Consider the following 24688-nt stretch of genomic DNA (forward strand, 5'->3'; position numbering starts at 1 on the left):
GAGGCCTCCATGTTGTGCCAACGTTAACCGGCCTGTTGAGCACAAACCAAATATGCAGATAACAATTTTAATCTGGACAACGGGGGGAAAAAAAGGTCTGTTCTTATCGGTGTTAAGGTATTTAAGGTTTAACATATTACAATAGATAATCAAAGAGGACAGAAATCACCTCTGCTTGCACACACACAATGTTTCATCAGGAATCTGCAACAGAGAGGCTATTTTACTACAGATCCACAGCCTTCCAACAGAGAGCAGTGTAGACATGTAACAAATGGGAGCAAATCCCTGCAGCCAGGATCCAACATCTGCTAGAAAGCCTTTTAAGTAGAGTGGAAGCTGTTAGAGCTTTTCAAATACTCATGGATATTGTGGGCACATAGCGTGTGAAAGAAGTATAATCTGATGTTTCACTATCTTTCCCCACCAGCCTTTTCTCCAAAACCCTGTTTCTTCAACGGGTCAGTTCACCCACATTACAAAAAAACATTTTTCATGCTTAGTTTCGGTTTAATGTGCTGATGTTTTGAGATTTCTGCCACTAATATATCTGATGTCAACCTAAAACCATTTTTGTTTGCACTCACAGAAAAATTGAGTTTTAAAGTCTGGTTACTCTGGATCCACAGACCTCACTGTCAACACTAATTAACATTTCAATGCTTTAAAAGGAGCACAAGAAAAAATTCACCCCCACAAATATCTCAAAACCTCTAAACACTATTCAACAGTCTCTTGATACGACTAGGGGTCGTTGAGAAAATACTTACATTTGGTAAACTGAACCTTTAATTTACACGTTACAGCTGTTATGTAACACAGGCAAATCAAAACAGCATCTTAGAGTATCTGGTTAGAAAATGAAATCATTTATTTAACATGACCGTATCAGCAGATCAGCCCACACACATAGCATCAGACTCAAGTCACAATCACTCACTTTCAGTATATACAGTTAGGCACATTCACATTAGGCATTAATGCCAGCCACAGCGTCTACTGTCAGTCGCTGCCTTGGAGTCCAGCAAGAAAATCAGCCGGTCAACAAGGGTCCTCTGATCCAGGGTCAGTTTTGTTAACGTCCACAGTCAAGTTTAAAGGTTTGGATTTTGGTCTGGAATACGGAACTGTTGTCAGAAATCCAGACCAACGTTGTCCCTCTACATCCACTTATCTTTGTTCCTGTAATGTAACACCGCAGTTCTATACCAGTAAATGCACAGTGAAGTGTACAAAATAACAGGAACACCTCTTTCAAAGTGTCGTCCTTGACTGAGTTTAAATCCTTTTCAGTCAGGAGGAGCAGTGATGTGGATCATGCAGAAAAGACATGTTTGATTCCTAATTTGAGATATTGTGTGTACAACAGTGTGTGTGGGAGGTGTTCCTTGTATTTTGAGTACTGGGTGTGGAAACATGAAGAACGTAGCCAGCATTACTTCTCAGTCTTCTCACTATTTAAATGAAAGTCAATTAATGATCAAGGAAGTGGTAGAAAAACAAAATCTTCAAACAACCAACCTTGGATTCATTTTTAGCATGATGACACTTTCTCAAATTTATTGACACAAACACAAAGCAAATTCAAATAATATTCATAAGATGAAAAGTAAAAAAAAGGGGACCACATAAATAAAAAAAAATAATTAAAAAATGAAAGAAATGAATCGATAGTGTAACTTGAGAAAAACTTGAGTTTGGTTCATGAAAACTGAGAAAAATAAAATGAAATAGATGTCCAACAAATACTTTATTACAACACAAGCTTTTGCTTTGCAGTGCTAGCACTCTTAAATAGCTTGGAAGAAGAACAGAGCACTTATTAACAAGTGCTCAATTTTCAAACTAAACCAATATTAAGTTTAAAGGAGACCTAGAATAACTGAGAAATGTCAGGAAAATACAAACACAGGGACAGAAGCAGAAAGAAATTTTTCAAAAAATAGTCTGTGGGGAATCTGAACCCTTGAATTGAAAAGTCAGTGTCCTTCATGTTTGATGGGTTCCTGCACAGCTAGCATTGACATGGGCGAGAGAGGTGAGGGAACAGGACTGCAGCTGGTTTTCAATGAGTAAAAGTTGAGAAAGAAATGGCACCCATAAAAATTCCCATCCCAACGTAAAGAGGAAACTGTCAAATTAATAATAGGAGAAATAAATAATCAGTCTTTTTTTTTAAAAAAAAAGAAAAAAAAAGGGGGTTTCTTGGGAGGCGGGTGTTTCTTCCACCCTAAACTACAGTGTCCCTCTGTGTTGACTCCAATAACCGCCTTGTTTCAGAGATATTTACACTTCAAAGCAACCCAATCTGGGCTTAGTACTCATATAATGCTACATCACATAAAGGAAGGTTCCCCTAATGTCCTATAAAAGAAACGCAGCATGTCGGTAGGTTGCCTTTCCCCTGCACCAGAATGAGGTTCAGACTTTGTCCTCTCAGTTGCTTTAACTGTCCTGGGATCAGTCTTGACTCCTGCCTGTATGAGCTGAAGTCCTCTGTGGTGCAAAGGTTTCGCCTGAGAGCAGTACTGACAGAGGAAGAGCAGTAGCAGAAGAGGCAACGTGATGATGGGAAGGAATGAAAGCAGCCCAGTTAATGGAGAAGGTTAATGTGTGATACAGTAGGACACCCTGACTAATAAGAGGAGATCTGATGCTGCTTTCCACACGTGTTGGAAAGTCGGAAATTCCATATTCCTGCAGCAAAAAATTCAATTGGAATTATCCTATGTGGCAAAATTTCTCACACTGGTGGTCCATGCAGCATCTGTCAGAGCAATTATCAAAATACGCTCAAGCCCAATTAACTGAGTTCATGACATTAAAAAGGCCCTACACACAAACACTTATACCTGATTTCATATGTTGTTAAGGGCTTCGTGGCACTTGACTCCCCTGCTGCAGGGGGACGATTGTACCATTTCATTCTTCTTTGTGCATTGAGTTTAGTGAATTTAAGTAATTCCCAGCGGAACTGTCCCCAACTTCAATCTGAACAGAGGTCTAATTATTCCAGAAATGAGTTGTGTGAGTGTGCAAATCCTTTAAATCCTACATTAACAAAACCATTTAATTTTCAACCAGAGATCAGTGAAACACATTTTACTGATCCAGGTATTAATTCACTCTTTAAAGACAAACACATCTCACCTTTGCTTCCATCTAAAAAGGTAAACATTTTCAAACCCCACAAAGTGATGTGGCATTGGACAAAAGTGCAATATTAGGTCACTGTTGAATGTGTTCAGATATGCAACAGATGCTGTAGAACATTTAGTGTTTAATCGTCTTTTAAAATATAAATTTGAGATATAGAGCAGCACTTACAGTTGCTATTGTTCTGCCAAATATCAACATGATTAGCAGCTAAAATGTGAAGACTTGTTGATGTGGTCCAAAGAAACCTGTTGATGACATGTCTACCGACTGCAAAGATGGAATTTCGACCTACCAGCTGGGAATTTCAACTTCCAACTCTGTAGAACGCAACATCAGCCTCACACTACCTGCTTCTCCTCTTCTCTGGTTTTGCCCAGACACTCCTCTCTGCCTTCTCCCTTACTTGCTGTTTCTCCTTGTGAAAATCTGTTTTTGTTTGTTTTTCTCCTGACCCCCGAGCGGTGGCGAGGAGGACATGAAGCTGAGAGTGAGGTGGAGGAAGAGGAAGTAACTCCATGACTGTTACTTTGCCTGCATGTCTGCTTTGGACCTCCTTATAGCCTCCACTGGTGGCTGCTGATAACCTCTCTTAAAGCACGAGTCTGTGTGGTTAAAAGTTTAAATATTTTCAAGCTACTTACTGTTTGTGCGCTAAAAAACACACTACACCCTCACTACAAGAGCACATCCTATCTTTCCAAATATTATGATGATAACGGTCAATACATTTGGTATTTTACCTGATGTAGCTATCATATGACCATAAATTATAGCTCCACCTCCTTTATCCCTTACTTCATCCCTTACTCCTTGTCCTCCGATTATCCCAACTTATTCTTCACATCTGTGCCTCTTCTGGTTTATGACTGGAGGGAAAATCAAACATGTTCTCTAGCTTCATAACCTCTTCCTCCTCTGTTTGTGAATCTATCAGCAGAAGTACAAGTTGAGGCTGCTCTCCAACACCACCTTCATCATTCTCTACCTTCTCAGGTTTTCTGTTGCGGACGACCCTCACCAGGAGGACACAGCAAGTCAGCAGGGAGGGGAAGGAGGACCAGACGAGAGGACAGGGGAAGAGCACAAACACTACTCGCTATCCTCCTCCTTTGACTCTAACATAAGTCCAAAGCAACTGTTACTCTCCCCCAGCTCGTTCACCCCCGCCCTCTTCCTCCTCATCTTCCTCCAGGTGTTCTTTGTCTGTGTAAATGTCCCTAACCAGGAGGACTCTGGTGAGGAGGCTCTCCAGGATGCGTCGCTCCAGCGGCGTGGAGCTGAACCATAGCGAGCCATCTGGACTGCAGGCCGGATCTGGCTGAACGTAGAAGACGTCCAGACGCTCCCGCAACAACGCTGGGCTGGAGGGAGGGAGGGAGGGAGGAGGAAGAAAAACAGGGGAAAAGTGACGAGTGAAGAGAGACACAGATGGAGCACGGAAGGAAGGCAGAGAGAGAAGGAAAGAAAAGAAGAAGAGGAAATTCAGAGCATGAGGACCGAACAAAGACAAAAATTGGGGCAAAGGGGGGGAATAGGTGAGAATAAATAACAGGATGCAAACAAAAGGGAGAAGAGGAAGAAGAACAATGATCAAAGGGGGGGGGGGGGAATGAGAAAGGGGGAGGTGGGAGAGAGAGAGTGTAAATGTATTGTTCTAACTTTCGTTTCCTCCTGAGATTGTTATTCAGTAAGTCCTCATCGTTAAAAATTCAACACTGAGGTTCAGGATGTGAACAGCAATGAGTTATAATCACAGGACTCTGACAGGAGGAATTCTATAAAACCATCAATATCATTTATCAAGCAAGCATGCAACACAACATTCTTTAGTTCAAGTAAATCTTCAAATGTGCAGATCTACACTATTTTATGTTTGAAAAGTAAATTGAATATCTTTTGGTTTTGGATTGTTGGTCATAGATGTGATGTTGGGCCAGTGAAGTTATTGAACTCACCACTTTGATCTGTAGAGCTCATATAGATGGCATTCGTGCTTCTTGACAGGACAATGTAGAATTGAGTTTCCCGAGTCGTCATCTGGCTCATAGTCCTGGTCGCCATCCTCCAACTGACGCTTCCTCTTCTTAGACTCTTTTTGCACTAAAGGACAAAAAAAAAAAAAAAAAAAAATTTTTAAGATTGTGAGCAAGACTCAAACCTCTGACATGACAATACATTTAACATGACATTATGGAGAAAGCTGCAGTAAAAATAGGCAATAGGAGCAGCATGCTGAGTTGTGTACCTGTATGCTTACATTTGGGGTGGGGGGGGTTCATTGTGTATCTTGTATGCTGTACAACTAATGTTGCATGTTTATATGTGTGTTTGTAGAGCTTCTTGAGCATGGGTGTACAAGGGTAGTTGGGGATCTGACCAGCTTTACAGCAGACCAGGGATCTGCTGTATAGCTGGTGGGTTTTGAATATATATATATTTTTTGTTTGTTTGTGTTGTGAGGAGCAGTTATATGGGGTTAATTATGTTTAGTTTTGTTCACAGCTAGTGAGCCGCTGTCTTGGTGGTATTTCTTTGTTGTTGTGATTTACTGGCTTGCTTTAGGCCCACCCCATGCTGCTGTAAACTGGTACAGTGACCAGTGTGTATATTGTGAGCTCCCCTTGCACTGGGTTGGTGTGTTTGTTTGCCACCTTAAGCTATTGGATGTTGTTAAATTGTGTGTGTGACTGTTAATGTACAGCTGAATGTCAACCAACCTGTTTCCTTGTGCTTAGAGCTGTTTTTAACCAAACAAAAATGATATATTTTTTGAATAATAAATATGTGACGCTGCTTCCTGGTTATATGTGTCTTAATGGCGTTTGAACCTTTGACTGAGGCAAGGGGGTGCCACAGTTTGGCTTCACAAACAGGGTTCTGGAAAAATAGCAGTAACAACAATAATTTTATGAAAGGAAAGCATAAAGCAGCAGGTTGGATGGGCCCAGTGCTTATGGGGCAGGACTTAGGGGTGGCAGTAAGTCTCATGAAGCCCGGGCAGGTAGACGAGTCAAGATTGCCAGCTGTGTTGGCCATGAACCATGTTGTTGTTTTACAGTTTGTGATACTAAACCTGTGTGAAATATCCTAACATGCACATGTGGCTGGCCTCACCATGGTGATCCTGAGAGATGGAAGGCACGCGGATGCAGACTGTGGTCTCCTTGGTGACAGGATGGACGGTGTCAGGGCCGTAGACATTGGCAAAGGAGAGGCGGAGGTGCTGCTCCACAGTGCGTAGGCCGAAGTACTTTGTGTTCAGGTAGACCAGCGAGCGCAGCAGAGCAGCAGCACTCTGCTCCCCGAGCTGCCGGCTGCTCCACAGACTCTGCTCCTCCACTCGACCCCACAGTGAGCCTGAAGAGAGCAGAACACACTTAAAATACATTCTGAGAAAATAAACTTTCACTACTCACTATTGCTCGATCCATCTGCCATGACACCATTTAGTCTTATCTAGGACTTGTGGCTATATGTTTCAATTAGTTACTTAAAGTCCTCCTCCACTCAAAAATGATTTTCCTCTTGTTCCTACAGTTGGATGTTTGAGCTTCACTGTACAGATTGACGCATGTGCAGAGTTTGACACTAGAAAGCTGTTTTCACATCCATCTGCTGAAAGTGGAAAGTTTCTCTGAGCTCATTGAAAATCTGAGTTTAAGGGGCAGGACTACGATCATGATTTGTGACATCACAACTAGTTTGGAAGCCAATTCTGGTCCAATATTCAACTTACACAAGTGTGACGTGGAAACATGAAGTCTCCAGTGCTCAAACACTGAGAATGAACTTTAAAGCAGGAGACATCTTGTGTCCAGCAGATAAACTTCTGAAATGAAATATATTTACATATTTATAGATTCTGGAATTTTTAATGAGGGAGAAGTAGATGCCATTTTCAGGATTTTAAAGTGGTAATTCTACTTTTGTTTGTGGAAAAACCTTAGACACACATTATTGGTCCAAGAAGAGTATTTTATGTGTCTTAGTACATGTCTGGAGGGGATCGTTAAGATAACTAATCTCACTCATTTCAAAATGTGGCTCTCACCTTTTGAATCAAAACAGGAAGACAACTAAGATTTGTTTTTGCCTGTTATGTTGATGCAGTGTCCTCATATGACATTAAGTACAATCACAATATTTCAGTATGTGAACAGCAGAAGAGTTATAATCATTGGACACTGCTCATACAGACCAACACTACAGACTATTTAACAGCACTGTGCACAGTACTGCTCCCTAACACTGTGCCACTTCTCCTGTGTATTTTATTTTTTCAGCCTGTTTTTTTTTTTATTGTGTGCATTTTGCAGAGTTGTTGTACACAAACTCTACAAAAAAAGAAAAATCAAAAATAAAGTCTATTGTATGAATCTATTAATTGTTATTTGGTCTGTACTCACCATCAGGGAGCACGCTGGGCTGCCAGTCCTTCAGGACCTTGTTGAGCTCCTCCCCAAATTGCTGGTAGCACGGGTCACTGAACAGGTCATCCTTGCGGCCTTTGGCGTGAAGATGCTTTAAACACACAAAAATGCACATTTTATAAATAAATATAAACTGTGATCAATGCTTACTCACAAAGGTCAAAAGTGTCCTCATATTTAAATGATCATCACTGTTTTTCAGGATGTGAACAGCAAAGAATTATAATCACTGGACACACAAATCTTTACATTCAGACACATCTAGAACAAGAAAAATATTTTCTGGCTTGTTGCTAAAAGTCCCCTCCTCAGAAAAAACACAAAAATTATCTTCTTGAAAAGAAATGTTTAAAAAGGGAGGGAAGAGCAGCAGCAAGTAACAGCAGGCCCAGAGAAGCCAGGATGAATTACTTGATTAAACTTTAACAAACCTGTTAAATCTTTAAAATCTTGTTATTTTGTAAAACAGAGAAGAGTTTGCCTTACATTTTTCTGTCAGAAAAACCAAACTCCAGAGGACTTTGGACAATCCTGCGCTCCACTCTGCTGCCATGCTGCTGCTGCTTCTGCTCACATGTGAGAACAGGAGGGAAGACTGTGCACCAGTAATGTCTGTCCTACTGGAAGCACTCACTGCAACTTTGGTTCCTACCTCCAAAATGACTACGGATGGAATTTTAATAGAATAAAAGGGAACGTTAGCAAGGCTAATTTTCTCATTTTCACTATGTTTCAATAACAGTATTACAATATAAAATTTCATCACTACTTTTTGTTATTTTAGGAAATTTTTACTATTTTAGTCAATTAAACCATGATACTTATACTGGTAATTTGAGGGAGGTCAACAAAATTGGTATTGTGACAACATTGCTGCTAACATTATAGCATTTACCTGAGGTGCCTTGTATTTGTTTTCTCTTTTTTGAAATTTTGTGAGGGTTTTTGGGGGCATTTTTGCCTTTATTTAATAGTGACAGTTGAGAGATGACAGGAAATGCGTGGAGAGAGAGAAGGAGGAGGGGTGACAAGCAACAACAAAGGTCCCCAACAGACTCAAACCAGGGATGCCTTGAACCACTAGGCCATTAGGAGGACCCATTGTCTTTCATCAGCCACATGACTGCACAGGTCACAACCCTTTCATGTCTTTTTTCCAAGACAAAAGAGTTCATTTCATCAAACATCAGAAAATAATATATCATATAAATTGTATGTGCTGACATATGGGTCACTTTAAATAAGTGTCTATGTTCAACATTACTTTTTGGTGACTGGTATACATGGTGTAGTGACTTGCTAGAGAGGTTCTGGTGTTGGTACCAACCTGCTGGATCCCCAGACAGAGGTAGAGGATGCTGTCTGGAGAGTAGCGCTCCCCACTCGGCCTGCAGACTTCCCTGACAAATCGGGACAAAGCCACGTTCAACTCCTCTGAACTCAGCGACAACAGGTTACTTTTAGACCAGGCTGCAGGAGCTGGGAACAGACACAGAATGCTGTTGGCAAACACATGCTACATGTTTTCCAATGACAATCGACCTTTCATTTTTCAGCCTAACAATGCACCTGGACTCGCAATGTAACCACTTTGCCAGGACAGAAAGCAAATGGGTGAGTTAAGCTTACCAGGTTTGGAGCAATCTTTTACTTTGGTGTCATCTGATTGGTCAGAAGGAGACAACGCCCAGCGCTTCCAGGCATTGACGCCATAGCGAGCTTTGAGAGGCAGTGAACGTCCCTCTGAGCGTCTGTTTGCTGGATGAGAAGAAGAGGACGAGGCCTCCTCAACCGCCAACCTCTTGTTCCCCTGCAACACCAACAAAGCAATTACTATGCAGTAATCATCAGTCGGCCAATACAAAGATCCTAACTGTCACATGTATGTGTGTGTTTGTGTGTGCGTACTTGTCTCCTGGGCTGGGGTCGAGGTGCTGACTCCTCCGGGTCCTCCTTCTCCTCTGCCAGGACTGGAGGTAGAGAGAAGCCCATGTCCTCGTCCATTCCCTCCAGGACTGGATCAGGTTCTGAGGCTGAGACAGGAGACAATCTGTTGAGTTGTTTCCTCCTTTGGGACGTGATGACACGTATAAAATGGCAACCCAGTCAGATGGGAAACTATCAGTAAACTCAACTTTAGAATTAAGTGTTTCTGTTAGGTGCAGTCTTTTTTTTAGGGATCACCATCAATGAATCAGTGGGCATTCAGACAGAAAACATAAAAAATTTACGTGTATGCCAAGCCTTGCTATATAAATGAAAGAGGGGCTGCGTTTTTTTTTTTCCACGCAGCACTGTTGTCTATCTGAACAAAGCCTCTGTGTTTGTTTCTTCAATGGATCAGCATGTCAGAGATCAGTAACTCTTTATTTAAGAGTTCAGTGCCTCAAGGACAGTGACACAGCGTTACACTGTGATGGAGATCACCAGTCAAATCACCTGACTTACTGGCTGGTGGAATACAAACTGTCCAAGTTCCTCCAGTCAACTTCTGGTGACTCCCAGCTGACATGGGAGATGTCCTACTTTAAAAACCCATCTGGAGAGTCCTTTTTAAAAAAATCTCACTGGCAAGTATCAAGTCAGCAGTCAGCAGATTGCAGTAGGTGCTAGATTTAATTTCCTCTCCTCTAAAGATAAGATATACTTTATGTCTCCTTAAGGAAATTTGTTCTGAACTCTGTCCTGCAGTTCCACTGAAGATAAAATCATACATATTGCATATTAGAAGAAAAAAAACATCAACATCTTAACGGCACATGGCTTCCATACACAGTTTGCACATACACATATACAACAGTTTGCCTGTACACATATACACATACACACCTACTGACAATGGCAACATATTGCACAACCGTCATGGTCAACATCTACATTACATGTAAGTGTTGAGAAGCTCAATGGACATATGCAGGAATTAATGTTTATAACAGTTCAGCCTGCTCTTGGGAGCCCTGAATCTTCTACCAGAAGATAAGAGCTGGAACTCTGGGTGGAGAATGTGAGTTGGATCAGACACTGTTTTCTGTGCCTGTCTGATAATAAATTGCTCATAAATTATTTGGAGGGATGAGTGTTTTTTAACCCCCATCATTCTCATAGCTGTTTGTACCAGATGAGCGATCTGTGATTTCAACTGTACTGTCAAGTTACCATACCAGACTCCAACACCATATCTTATAATACTGCATGGTAAAAGAATGCTCTTAATAGTGGTACTAATCCAGTTTATTTACCACAATGTTAAATATTTTAGGTATTCAATGACACTGAGTATAACGTTCAACTTTTCAACCCGTCATTAATCTTCTGGCTTCATACAGTCAGGCAGGAGTGGAATAAAAATCAAAACCACAGAGACTTTTACAATAAACTGGAGCTACAACAATAATGAGAGCCGAACATAGCAAGGGTTTTAAAGATGTGGCTCTCTCTGTAGTCGCCTGCGTTGCCACACGTGGACCAATCCCAGTACGGCAACGACACCGCTTAGTTTGAGACATGAACCTTCATGGTTCACGGCCATAACATCACAAGCCAGCAAGCAGTTAAAGTACATAAGATCACATATTCAAGTATTGGACAAACTAAAATGTTGACCCGATGGTGCTAGAAAAGAAAATTGAGGGATTTAAAAAGTTTTTACAATTCAGAGGGGGACATGAATATCTGCACTAAATTCCATGGTAATACATCCGATGGTTGTTCAGACTTTTCACTCAAAACCACACATGTAAACCTCATGGTGGCGGTAGAGTAAAAGTCAGAGGATCACCAAAGACAGTAGGATTCATATCTGTACAAAGTTTCATGGCAATCCATCAAATAGTCGTTGAGATATTTCAGTCTGGACAAAGTGGTGGACTGACTGACATGTCTTATTCTCAGCCTCCTCTGTATTTGGTTAATGACTTCACACCCCTCCTTTGGACAGCACACCAAACCTAAAAACCTCTGCCCTGATAGGGGTGACGACAGCATGTCCAGAAATAACCAGAGGGTGGAATTTTAATCTCAATTACTGCGCTGATCCATTAAAACCCCATACAGTTAGATGTTACATAAGAGCCACTTCACTACATGGACTGAAAGACAAAGAAAGACTGAGAGAAGGAGTAACAAAGGTAGAACGAGCGTTGGAGACAAGCTGTTGAATGATAAATGCTACATTTCCCACCACTTGGAGCACATTTAGACCGAAGGTGTCAAGGACAGAGTGGCTGATTTGAATTTGGGGGTTGTCGACTCATTTAAATGCCAGACAAGCTTTGGTAGCACCAAGTAACTGACAAGATGTTGTGAAATTACAAATTGCAAACTTCAGTCCAGATGTTGCTCAGTAATCTGAACAATTCCAATAACATAAATGCTTATGGGTATAAGGAAGATGTGAAACTTGACATCTAGGAAAGCAGTTCCTCATGGTTGCAAAGGCTTGTATTATCAGAAATGATGCTTATATTCAGTTTATTTTTGTATGATGATGATAATGACATCTGTCATGCTTAGGAAATGATGAAAATGTGTGACTAAAATGTAATCCTCACCTTTTACGATATTGTTATTAAAATAATTTAAAACACCTAGAAGAAAAAAAGAGCTGAATGTCTTTTTTCCAGATTTAATCAATGTCAGAATCTGTGACTGTCAAGCCTTGAAATCCAGATCCTGAAGAACTATTATTAACATCAATATACTGTTTTATCATTTGACAAAGATTTTTTTTTTGTCTGACATTGCTTCACTGGCCAACCATCAACTACGTTTACCTTGAGGGAAGTCTTCCTCTAGGTCCAAATCAGGCTCATACTTGTCCTCCTCCTTGTCCTCCACCTTCTCTTGTTCCTCCTCCTTCTCTTGTTCCTCCTCCTTCTCTTGTTCCTCCTTCTTCTCTTGTTCCTCCTTCTTCTCTTGTTCCTCCTTCTTCTCTTGTGTCTTCTCCTCCTCTTGTTCCTTCTCCTCCTCCTTCTGTTGCTCCTTCTCTTCTTTCTTTACTTCTTCCTTCTTCTCCTCCTCCTCCTCCTCAGAGCTGCTGCTGGTGGTCTCCTCCCCTACATGCTCCCTCTTCACCTTCACTGGCTTCACGTCTGAAACACACAGCCAGGAAAGTTCTCATTGTCGGCATTTGCAGCATCTTTCTTTAAGTGCAACTCAACTCTGTTTGATTGGAATTTTGTAACAAGGACATTGTCTCACAATCAAGTCTGATATCTCAAAACCTTAACATATAAAATAAAACTATCTGCATGGATAAATAACACTTGAAAAATGTGTTTTTTCATGATTTTGCTGAACTAACATTTTAAGACCTTTTGATGATACATTCTCCACATTATCTGGTAAACCTCTAAATGTGTTAGGGACACAATTTTTTACATTTTTGATTGCTGTATATTACTGTATATAAACCCTCACAGTTACAAAAATATAAAGTGGTAGTTAATTATTACAAACACAAAATCATGTTTTTTGTCCCTGTCCGCGCACTTATTTATTTGAATGTTCGACATTTTGCAACATTTAAAAAATACATACATATAAAGATGATCTCAGGAATTTCTATCAGCATAGAATTCATGACATCTCTGATGTCCAGTGTCTCAATCAAGACATCCAACCATCTCGTGAGCGTACCTGGCTTCTGGTCCTCTGCAATCATCTCGGCCATGGACAGCAGGTCGGCCTCCAGGGGGTCAGAGGGCACCTTGGTTTTCAGCTCATTGATGGTCTGGACGATCTGCTCTGCCCCCTGCAGGGTGGTGGGCAGGAACACAGGCACAGGAACCTGGATGGGGGAAGACACAGTGTTTGGTAATCAGACGCCTTAGATTGGTGAACAACTCCTTTCTCTGCCTGGGTGAGGTTTATACAGAACAATTCAGAAATTATTACTAGATTTTTATTATTAACAAATATATTTTATTTTCAACATTATGTTTTTATTGTGTTGGCTCCTTTGTTCATACAAGAGCCATTTTGTCACAAAATGTCACCTTTAAAAGATTCATTTCATTCAGTCATTGTTGGCCTTTTGCATGGGTGTATGTGTTCATGAAGTAAGGCTGTAGTCTTACCGGTACAGGCAGGGAGACTGGCCTAGGAGTGACCTGGGAATACATGTTCATTGGCACAGGCATAAAGACAGGCACAGGTATGGGTATAGGAATATACTCCCTCTTCACACCATCGTCCACATCTGTAGACACAGATATGGAGAATCTTAACATTATCATAAGTGAAACACAACGTATATTAAATGTCATGAAGTAATGAAGGGCAATTGGTGAATATTCTACCAACCTAAACAGAACTGTTTAGCCAGATCCAGGTGAAAACTCCCCCCAAAATACTAAAATGTCCAAATACCACTGCCTCACTATAGCATACTTTAGCTGCTCCTATCCTACCTATCCTGTGAACTTAATTAATTTCAATTAAAAATTTCCAATAAATAAACACACTATATATCTCAATTCATAGCACTCCTCTAAGTAAAATGCTCTTTACCTGTCTGTAATAGTTTGCTCTGCATGTGTGGTTTGCAATAGGTAGCCTTGGTAAGGGTGAGCGGCTTGCAGAGCACTGCCTTGTTCTTCACATCTCTCATCAAACCTCCACCAGCGTACGCCACAGTACCCTGGTTCACCAGCTGCAACATGGGAGAAAAAGGAAAAGTACAGATTTAACTGCAAACTGAAATGTGGCTTTGGCTCAAACAATCAGTTGCTATATGTAAAGTTAAAACAAATGATTGTTTTTAAGGACAATAGGTAAGTAAAAGTCAGACAAAATATTTGTAGTCCACTATATTTCAAAACTATCAGGAGGTGAATTTAAGGGAAAAATGAAAACGGTTTGATACCGACACCTTTCCCAAATTCTTACTTACCCCAAGTTTGGCCCCTTGCATTTCAAACCCTGCAAAGAAGAAAGTGAAATACATCACAGCCTTGTCTCATGGAGAGTGAAACAAAGTAACAAAAGTGGACAGGCAGGACTGTTTTATACCATTATGTTTTAGATAATTTGCTCCCTGTTGCTTGACCCTTAAATGACATGATATTCCCAGTTTTAATCAAAAAATCATTTTTGAGTATTTTACATCAAAATCCCTGTCCTTTCTGTTCCTACCTAAAACGTTTTCAAATGTTTGATGACTCATCTTGAACTTGGGGCGTCAACAAAATTTATCCGATCAAATGTGACTTTGGGCGACCAGTTGTAGTAGGTAGCAGAGCAGCATCATAGAGGGAAGTGTGAGTTATATCAGTAAGCAAAAACTTCTAATTCATTCATTTCTCCCTTATCCTCTACAGCTCCGTTTCTCTCTGCAGCTCAGTGTTGCGCCATATTCATTAGGCCACGCCCACCTTCTAGCGGTCCAATCCAATGTGAAGGATTACAGTACCTTGTGGAACTGAGAGTGAGCGCAGCCCTGAAATAAGTTTTAAAAACACACATTTACTGACCGAAGCGTCTCACACGGAGGCTCTGACACTGACAGGAAGACCCACAGATACAAAGAGACGTAACAGATCCATTCTACCAACTTGCACGGCGGCTGGCAGCTAGTTAGCATGGCTACCATCGTTAGCATAGCTGTGCAGTGCTGTGTGTAGCCCATAGACTGTATAAATATAAAGTGTAGCTGCAGTGTCTCTGGTTTAACAGCACCGTGCTGAGCAGGTGACAGGTGTGTTTACAGTGTTTGTGTGCTCTAAAAGACTTCATGGTGTGGATATAAAGTCACACAGTTGACGGACTGTTAGCCTAGCATGCTAATCCTAAGGTCTATCTGTAATAACAACGTAGGTGTTACTTTGTTATTAGGCCATCATCCAGTTGATGTGCCAAATTATTGAGACCGATATGCTGCCAATCAGTGTGGTAGAGGGCGAGGGATTGAAAGAGCTAGTTCAGTACCTCAAGCCCGAGTACGTTATGCCATCGAGAGCTACTGTGACTAAACACATTGAAAAACACTTTGAGGTGAAGAAGGATGAGCTAAAAGTCAAGCTACCCAGGGCAGATAAGCTAGCTCTGACTACCGACTGCTGGACAGCTCCCACAAACAAAAGCTACATCACAACTTTTCTTAAAAAGTAACCGGTTGGTTACCGCCTAATGGGTGTCAGTCTATCGAAAGCAAAATTAACTGACACTGACATCCCTAAATAGAATCTACTGTCACAAGGACCAGTAAACATGTGCTCAAGTGGGTTATTTGTGGGAAGACCTTAGTTCCTATGAAGATAAAAGGAAACACACACACACACACACTTGCACATGCACACAATTTGTACCCAGGCTGGTGTTCTCAGGGCCTTTCTGTGTGACCATGATGGGCTCATTCTGCTGGCAGTAGAACTTCAGCAGACATTGCTGGTCACAGAACTGCTTCATCTCTGCTCTCCACATCACAGACTCGGTCAGGTTACCCTGCACCTTACAGCAGTCACACCGCGCCGCCTAGTGGCCACAAGGGAATGTTTTCAGGATATTAACAAAAATGTATTCCTGGGTACATTTGTTTAAATTATTTTAGCAGAAGGATGGAGTGTGAGCGGACCTTGTAGTACCAGTCGTGAAACTTCTTGGCACATGCCTCACTGCAGAAGTCCCGGGTCATGCCACCGAGCTGTCGGGTCACGCCTCTCTTACAGAGCTGGCTGCAGTGGTTACACGTGACACACTTCAGACCCAACCGTTTGATAAAATCCTGCTTAAATAACAGCTTACAACCTGGAAAGGGCAACAGACGAAACAAAAGAGAAAGAAAAAGAAAGAAAAAGAATGAAAGATGATGAACGAACTGGGATGCTGCCTCACCTGGAATCAACAAAGCAAAATCCTGGACAGATGACCTCAGATATACTGTATGAACAAGAGATGTGCTTAAACATGGAAAAACTAAATAGACTAAAGAATGGAAAACAACTAAAAACATCTTGGAAAAAAAAAAGAAATTGAAAATCTATCACAATAAAGATCGGTCAAAACTGTCAAGATTACTACTCAGATTTATCAAGTGTCCTTAAGAGTAGAGGAGATTAGTACCTTCGCTGCAGAAAGGTCTCTTAACCCCGGAGAACTTGACCGTCTCATGTAGCGTCTTCTCCTCTTGACAGTACTCACAAAACGTCACGATGCAGTGGAGCTTCTTGTAATCCTCACAACACGCCTTACTACAGAACTGGTAGACCTTATCCTGAATACAGACACATTTGGATAAATGTACTGTACATTTCTGGGGTTAAAGGGTCACTCCACCAATTTTACACATGAAGATCAGTTTACTAGTCATGGTTAGTAGTACTCAGCCATAGAAAACAGAATCCCTGCACTGCAAACTGGGGACTTGGGGTTTGAAAGACATGGGCATGTACAAGTCAGGGAAGGTCTAATGAAAGACGCTATTGCGTTGCATTATGGGAAATGTAGGATCCAGTGTTTTTGGAGTTTGACCCGTACTAGGGTCCAAAAGTCAAGATATCTTGACCTCTGCTGCATCAATGTTGACCATTATTATTTTTTTTAATACGTCTTTTACAAGTCCCTCAACTTTATGGAAGTGCAAAACTAGGTTGCAGGAGTACCCCTTTAAGATTCATTACGGGTATGCTCTGCATGCATGAAAATAATTGAAGAACTGCAGTGTGCTTCTAAAGCTCAAACCCCTCTACATTCTGCCTTGGTCTACCTGGGTCTGATACTGAGATGCATTTGTGGTGGAATAAGAAATTAGACCGCCTGCCTGCGATATCGGTATGAAAATGAAAAGACTCTTCCTCAGGATGGTCTCACCTCCCAATCCAGAGTTTCAGGTTTGAGGCTGAACGCTCCTCGACAGTAGTTACACTTCAGCTGGACGGTGTTGTTTGCAGTGGAGAGCGGCGTCTGTCCGTTAGTGGCCGTTTGAAGAGTAGCATTCTGTAAGGGACAGGATATCCCACCCAGAAAATAAAAACCTTTGAAGACTTGCAGCTGCTTTGTAACAAGAGCCAACTTGCATCTTGATATTTGATAGATCAAAATATATCACCTTCATTATTTACAAGGTAATTAATGAAGCTAATTAACACTTTGACTTGAAAATATCTTCCCACAAACATGTCTTCACAAGAGGGTGTATTAATATACCTGTACTTTATACTCTGTATAAAGTATGATAGATTTATGGAAGTTTTAACAAAATCTGTTTTCTCGTTAACATGTAAAATTATGCAGCTTGGTGCTTAAAACTAATCAGGTCATGGACTCTACAGGGGGAACCTGTTTGTGGTTTGAGCTGCTGTTTTCATGAGGATGTGTCAACACCGAAACAGAAAATGGCTAGATGCTAACTACAGTTAACCTGGGTTTTAATATACGTATAATGAAGGTATAATAACATTCAGAGGCCACCACTGTGACCACTTTACTTCCGTTCTTAAATGTATTTTCTCTTAAAAAGACTAGAGTTTGTGTCCTCTGGTTCGAAATGACAAATGAGTACCCACCTGGAACTTGGTAACACACTGAGAGCTGCAGAAGTTGAGGATGTTTCCCTCTGGAAGGGTGGCTTGGTACTGCGGTAATGAATTCCTCTTACAGAAGTGACACGTGGGTTCTGCATCTGCACAAACAGATGTTAAACATTAAACTCACACAAAAATGCATTTATAACACATGGTTATGCCTTTTCAGAGGTCAAATATACTGTTTATTGTACTTATCAATTCAATGTTACTAACAAATCCTTGGTTTTCAGGTATTCCAATGAACACTCATGTCAGGAGTGGAGATACAGATTAAGAATATTTCTTTGCTGGTTTGTCAAATCAGTTTATCAATAATCAGAAACAGAGGCTTTCAGAACTACAAACTTTGCTTTTGGTTACTCACTGTAGAAGGAGGTTGACGCCAACTTGCCCTTGTTCATGCAGTTGACAGAGCAGTAGGAACCCATGGTGCCGCCCGCTCCGAGGCTGTGGAGCACCTCGCCCGTCTTGATCAGCGTTTTGCATGTCAGGCAGCTCGCAAGCTTACTGTGGGCCTGGGACAAACAGGGAGAACATCACGTCAAACAACAGCCAACCTAATATTCAGGAATGACAATAAGATGACATTAGGTCATTGATAAAGCTACCTGATCCATAAATTACCAAATGTTGCAGCAGCATCACCTCTGGAATCTATCATTGCATTACTTGTTAAAATTTACAGTATCTTCAATATGTGCTGTAAGACCTGTCACCAGTTTCAATTCTGTTTATCTCCTCCTACAGCAGTACATACAACATGGAAGATGCATTGATAGCTGTGTGAAAAACAGTACCACATTGATTTCAGTTCTTCAAAAATTGTTTTAAAACTGAAAGGTAAAGAATTTAGACTTCTGTCTCCACTCTCCTGATTGCATACAGTAATTATGATCTATATGGAACTGGTAGGATTTTCTTTTTTTTTCATTTTGGTCTGATATAGAAAAGATGACACATGGTAATTTGTAAACTCAATGGAGGCAGATAACTTCTGCCCACCAGCCACAGAGGCTAGTACTCCCCAAATCTTCCAATCACTTTTGATTCACCATTTTACCAGCAGACCCAGTTTGTTCAGGAAGGCTCATCATTACTGGACACCGTGTCTGTTTAAGACCATAGCATATTTCAATTTCACTGATCAGTCTAAAGAGACAGATCCCAATGATTTACTCTCCTTACTAGTAGATTGTCCAATAAACTAGCGTTGCCAAGCAACAAATACAATTGCAGCCTCTAATTTCTGCCTACTATTTCTTCACAATACAATTTGGCTGTAATGTGTTCAGTAAAAACTGAATGCTGAACACTGATTTAAACTGCACACATTGCATTAGTGATATTACAGACGGAAATGAGGTGACCCTGTCAATCATTGTTTGGTGCACCTATAGTAGTTTATTTACATATCTGGCTGGTAAAACAATGACAATGGCTGGTGATATTTGTAACTCCACCAGCTTTAATGATCAAGACAGCACCATTATTTTTGTTTTAAAACAGAAATTCACACAAGTCTGAGATTCCTGTGAAGCAGTTTCTATGTGTTTCAGGAAATAATATGGGTCACTCCATACCAGACCTCCCAGTTTATGTCATAGAAAAAAATGTGAAAACTTCTATTAAATGCATGGGACCTTGCAAAATCCTATAGCTCTAACCCAAATACTTTTTAGTCATGAATTTTTTGTTTGTCCCTCTGAGCTAAATTTCATCATTTTTGTGATTCTTTGTATGTGTGTTTTAAGCCTCGCCAATCGCTTGTTTTTCATTGGATTGGGTTGAAATTTGTACTGAACATCCATGAAAAAGAAAGGATAATTTGAAACATGTATTCATGTAAATAGTTGTTGCTGAATGTTTTACAGTAATCATATTAATAAAAATAAATGTTTTTTCCCGAATGATTAATTTTCAGAAATGGAAGTTGCAATAAACTTTTCAGCCCCACTTAGATGTCAGCAAGCAACTATTTGTCATGTTCAGATATAATGACGTAATTGCGACCTGAGCACAGAATAAAGTCACAGTCTCTGTGTGTGTGTGTGTGTGTGTGTGTGTGTGTGTGTGTAGGTGTGTGTGTGTGTGTGTGTTGTTATCCCAGCGTCTATGTTCTGTGTTTTGGTAGCTTCTCTGGCCATGTGTCTATCCATGTCCTGCGTGTCCATTTCCAATACAGCAGCTGCCTCACAAACTTTCTCAAATTACAGCCAAACAGAACACTAAAATATGTTTCTGAAAACAATTTTACTGAGTAAACCACATGCACATTTGTTTTGGTCTGAGATACTGGTGCTAGTGCAACATCCAGTGGGGCTGATTGTCTTATATTGCACCTTTAATATCTCCACTAGTTTTCACTTTCTTGCCACCAAATCTTGATTCTGTGTAGTATTGATATAGTTCTATCACATCTAGAAGTTATTTGATCCTGCATAAAAAAATGAGTGCCACAGATCTTGCTAAATATATCTTTTTCTGAACTAATCTATGACATCATCAACTAGAAACATTAAAAACAATGAAGCAAGTCTGGGCTAATCCCACCTGAAACAGGTTTGGGCAGATTATTGTAAAATGGACTGCAACATACCCAGAAGTATATGCAGGATAATTTGCAGGATTCTCCCTGAGGTACATCCACTGCAAGACACCGAGAAATTTCATGCGTAAAAGCTTGCTGTAATTCAAAACATTCACATTTCCCATAGCTGGCTTTGTCTCTTTAGCTGATAGCACTGGGCTTCAGGGGAGAAAATCCTGCACTTGTGAGGCTTTCGTTCATGTTGTCCACTTTCGCAGCATGTACTGATGACATAGCTTGGGTTTCATTTCTGCTAGCTGCAGATGTTGGCGTGTACTCTTCGTATTCAGTCATCTGTGTATCCTAATCAATTTCTGCTTCAACAATGAAATCTGAGTCTTTTATCACACACGGGGGACACCACTTCTGTCCAGGCTTGATAGACCTTCCTGTGTGTGTTATAAGCTCCCTTGCTTTCTCTTTATTTATGATCCTCAGTGAGCTACTCCGTTTGCTGTTGGGATGCAAGTTGAATGGATCACAACACTGTTTCTCAAGAAAGCACCAAAAAGTACTTCTGGTGATGCAAAAACAAACTGTGGCATCATCTGTCAAGTCAGAACATCCACTTCTCAACTTCAACAGTTCCTTGTCTGTTCCCAACTCAGCCAAACTTGAAAGATCAACTTTTCCATTAGTGTAGGCTGTCCTGTGACGTTTGGCTTCTTCTTCTAAGCTTTTTCCAATAGAGCAGGGTTCCATGATCTCACTATCACATCAAACTGCTTCATGATGAAATGAATGATTGCACTATTTTATATTCTTCTGGGTATGTTGCAATCCATTTTGCAATAATCCGCCCAAACCTGGTTCAAGTGGGATTAGCCTAGACTTGAAATTAGTTCAGAAAAGTTTGAAAGTACCAAATAACATATGTGTATTGAGCTAACTAAGATTAAGATTAAAAATTAATATTTTGCCCAGACACTCGGAACAAGATGATATCATCCAGTATGCAAGAAACCAAGCCATTACAAACTGTAACTTGCAAATTTCTAACCTAACGTGCCAGATGGTTTGTTACACAGAACGATCTGAGAAGTCTTCCTTGGAAACTGAAAAGGCCAGTCACTTTCAAAAAATACTTGTCAGGTGATATCACTGTATATCACCCGCTCACCTTACGAGACAAGATGGATTCTTGTATGATCTAGCTGCCACGCAAGATAAGCAAATTTCCTGAATCCAATGAAAATCAGGCTCAATAGATAGAAAACCTTGAAGTCAACATAGTACAAAGATCTACCCATGAAATAAAACCACTGAATGTAATATAACAGCCAGTGAAAAGTACGAAAAATGAGCTGTTTTCAAAAAATCATTAAATGATGAAGGAGTAATATAACATTTTAAATTGTGTTATATATCTGCAATGAATATTAACACTTTCCCATAAAAAAAGTTTCAAGGAAATTAAAATAATCCTTCTTGGGAAAATATACAGTCAAAAAATCTTAAAAAGGATGTAGCTTAGAGGGCAAAGCTTCAAAAATTCATAACTAAAGAAGTATTTGGATTAGAGCTATCACATGAATTTGATAGAAGTTTTCACATTATTTTTTCCAAGAAAATCTATGACATGAAATGGAAAAAAAATTGAATTCTGGGTGAGTTGGCACCCATACATGCTGCATAAGGAGTGAACTGCCCATTACTATTAATGGACAATTTAAAAAAAAAATGCAGGAAAAAAGTTATTGTTACCAAACAATGAATCATAGTTGATTGTATATTGTGAATCAACATCTCAACAATCAGTAATTTAGAAATGTTCAAATCTGTTTCAATATCACATCAAAGCTTCACAGAGACAACAAAAGTGAGACAGATGTACAGATTCAAAGCAAGTTGGCATTAGAGCTGTGCCTGTGTCATACAGTAATGAAATACGGACAATAAATTAGATTTTTTTAAATAACTATGAATGAAGCACGAATGAAACAAGACGTTCTGACTGCTGCTACTTTGAGAAACACTGCACTGAAAACAGTGAAGACGTTAAAACATAGACGGTGCAAATATTCACTGGAAGTATTGTTTATTTCTGAACCCAAGACTACATCTTTGTATGATGAAAAGAATATCTTTGGTTTTCGTTCTTGTGCAGCCTCAGAGGTTTAGAGATGCAAGGATGTCAGATTCAGCTACCACCTCCCTTGAATATTCCTGCCCTTTTACTGGCATGCACATTTGTGTTACTGCAAGAATGTGTGTTTTTAATACTCTAAAAGGGTGAGTAACAAGGCCAGAATAATCATTTTATTGTTTTACATTTTAATTGCTGTGGGGGCAAATTCATGGCTGTGAGGAGGAGGAGGGGTCACCACAGCTAAATTAATACAAAACAACTTTGACATGAATCAAAGTTCTGGCTTTCAAAGCAGAGTTATAATTTCAATGTGTACTGCTGAATGAAATAAATGAAATCAATCACACAAGCTCCAATCAGGCAAGTTCTACACACCTGCAGCCTGTGGTTGGGCCTACAGTACCTGCTTGTACTCCCTGATGCAGTTCTGGCAGCAGAAGCGTTTCTGTTGGCCATCGACCAGCAGGAAGTGGTTGGCTGACGCTCGGCTGGGCAGGTAGTCGCCGCATTGCTCGCAGCAGTTCATGATCAAGCCGTTGGCCCTGCGGTAAACGTTGAAACATGTGTCGCTGCAGATCTTATGGGTCACAGTCTTAAAGCTAACCTCGTGCCGGATCTGTAGACAAACATGCAGAAGAAACACCAAAAGCCTCATTAACCAAACTTCATTCAACATCCTTTTAAAACTGCTCATTCTGTAGTTATGCATATGCCTACAGCTTTAATACTGAATATGTAAGCTAGACAAGTAAACCAAGAGAGAGAAGATTCAAATGAGCTGGGACCAGCTTTTGTATTACAAACCAAATAAGCTCAACACAACAACCACCTAACTATCAGTGTTTGTGTGGTTCACATTTGACAGTATGTACTACAGAGAGACGTTTTAGCTGTGCAAATCAGCTGCTGGCAAGTCTCCCCTAAACTAAAGTTGTAACATTAAAATGTGTGGTGTTGTTGTATAGTTAATTGTCAAGCTGTAAAATCAGTACTAAAAACTGTTCCTGAACCCAAAAAACTCAGTTTACACAGTAGTTATGCAGTTAGTGATGTTACAAGATGCTTTCACTTCACCAAAATGTTGATCACCCCTCTCACTACTACACTGTCACTCTCATGAATTTACTTATTTATATGTAATGTTAACACTCATATTTGGAAACCTTCCCACAATGACGAATCAGTAATTTCAACTGTTAACAGCCTTTGGCACGAAGAACAAAATATTTATAAAGAGAAAAAAAAGATACAGAAAAGAGGTGAAACTATGATAATTTCAGGAGCTGAACAGACATAGCCACAAACTTCAGATTGTCAGGCCTGTAACAGACAGACAGTCGCAGTATGTAGAATTTAGTGGCATGTAGCACAACAGACTTGGTAGAAATGGAATATGATATTCATAACTATGTTTTAATTAGTGTATAATCACCTGAAAATAAATAGCTTAGAATGAGCTCTACATAGGGAGCAGGTCCTCTTCTACAGAGACTGCTATGTTGCACTGCCATGTTTCTACAGAAGCCCACAACAGACAAACCAAGCATTGGCTCTAGAAAGGGCCTTTCACGTTTTTCATGAGTGTCGTGGCCACTGTAGGTTCTCCTACAAGCTAGGAAGCGTGTGTGTGAACCGTTAAGTTATGTTTTGTAGCTTTACACAGAATCTAAGGCCCTCAAATATCAATATCAGCCTCAACAATCTGTTATCAGTATTCTGATTGAAACATTGAATGGTTTTCAATGTCATGTTCAGACTTTTCAGTCGGGTTGACATCACAGAAACTTAATCCTGGTTTCTCTAGTTAAAAGGTGCTTTTTCCTACCATGTGTGCAGGCTGCTGCCCCAATGTGACATAATCAAATTTGTGTATGAAAGGTCTTCAGTTTAATACCCAAAT

The 24688-nt window shown here is 40.3% G+C and overlaps 1 protein-coding gene across 1 annotated transcript in view; it reads right to left on the reverse strand.

The window, feature by feature from the left end:
• Positions 1–848: 848 nt before the first annotated feature.
• Positions 849–24688, reverse strand: part of zmym2 (zinc finger, MYM-type 2) — a 36772-nt gene continuing 12932 nt past the window's right edge. The window contains exons 7-26 of the mRNA XM_042425801.1: positions 23192–23404; positions 18477–18627; positions 18092–18207; positions 17397–17522; positions 16650–16800; positions 16162–16334; positions 15896–16061; positions 14482–14510; positions 14100–14241; positions 13667–13788; positions 13227–13377; positions 12588–12679; positions 12362–12413; positions 9498–9622; positions 9219–9399; positions 8917–9068; positions 7566–7680; positions 6274–6516; positions 5115–5259; positions 849–4520 (exon numbers count right to left, since the gene is read on the reverse strand). Of these exons, the coding sequence (XP_042281735.1) occupies positions 4298–4520; positions 5115–5259; positions 6274–6516; positions 7566–7680; positions 8917–9068; positions 9219–9399; positions 9498–9622; positions 12362–12413; positions 12588–12679; positions 13227–13377; positions 13667–13788; positions 14100–14241; positions 14482–14510; positions 15896–16061; positions 16162–16334; positions 16650–16800; positions 17397–17522; positions 18092–18207; positions 18477–18627; positions 23192–23404 (2868 nt within the window). The 3' untranslated portion in view covers positions 849–4297. The remainder of the gene's footprint in view (positions 4521–5114; positions 5260–6273; positions 6517–7565; positions 7681–8916; positions 9069–9218; positions 9400–9497; positions 9623–12361; positions 12414–12587; positions 12680–13226; positions 13378–13666; positions 13789–14099; positions 14242–14481; positions 14511–15895; positions 16062–16161; positions 16335–16649; positions 16801–17396; positions 17523–18091; positions 18208–18476; positions 18628–23191; positions 23405–24688) is intronic.

Source organism: Thunnus maccoyii, chromosome 11 (genome assembly GCF_910596095.1).
Source record: "Thunnus maccoyii chromosome 11, fThuMac1.1, whole genome shotgun sequence".
NCBI lineage: Eukaryota > Metazoa > Chordata > Actinopteri > Scombriformes > Scombridae > Thunnus > Thunnus maccoyii.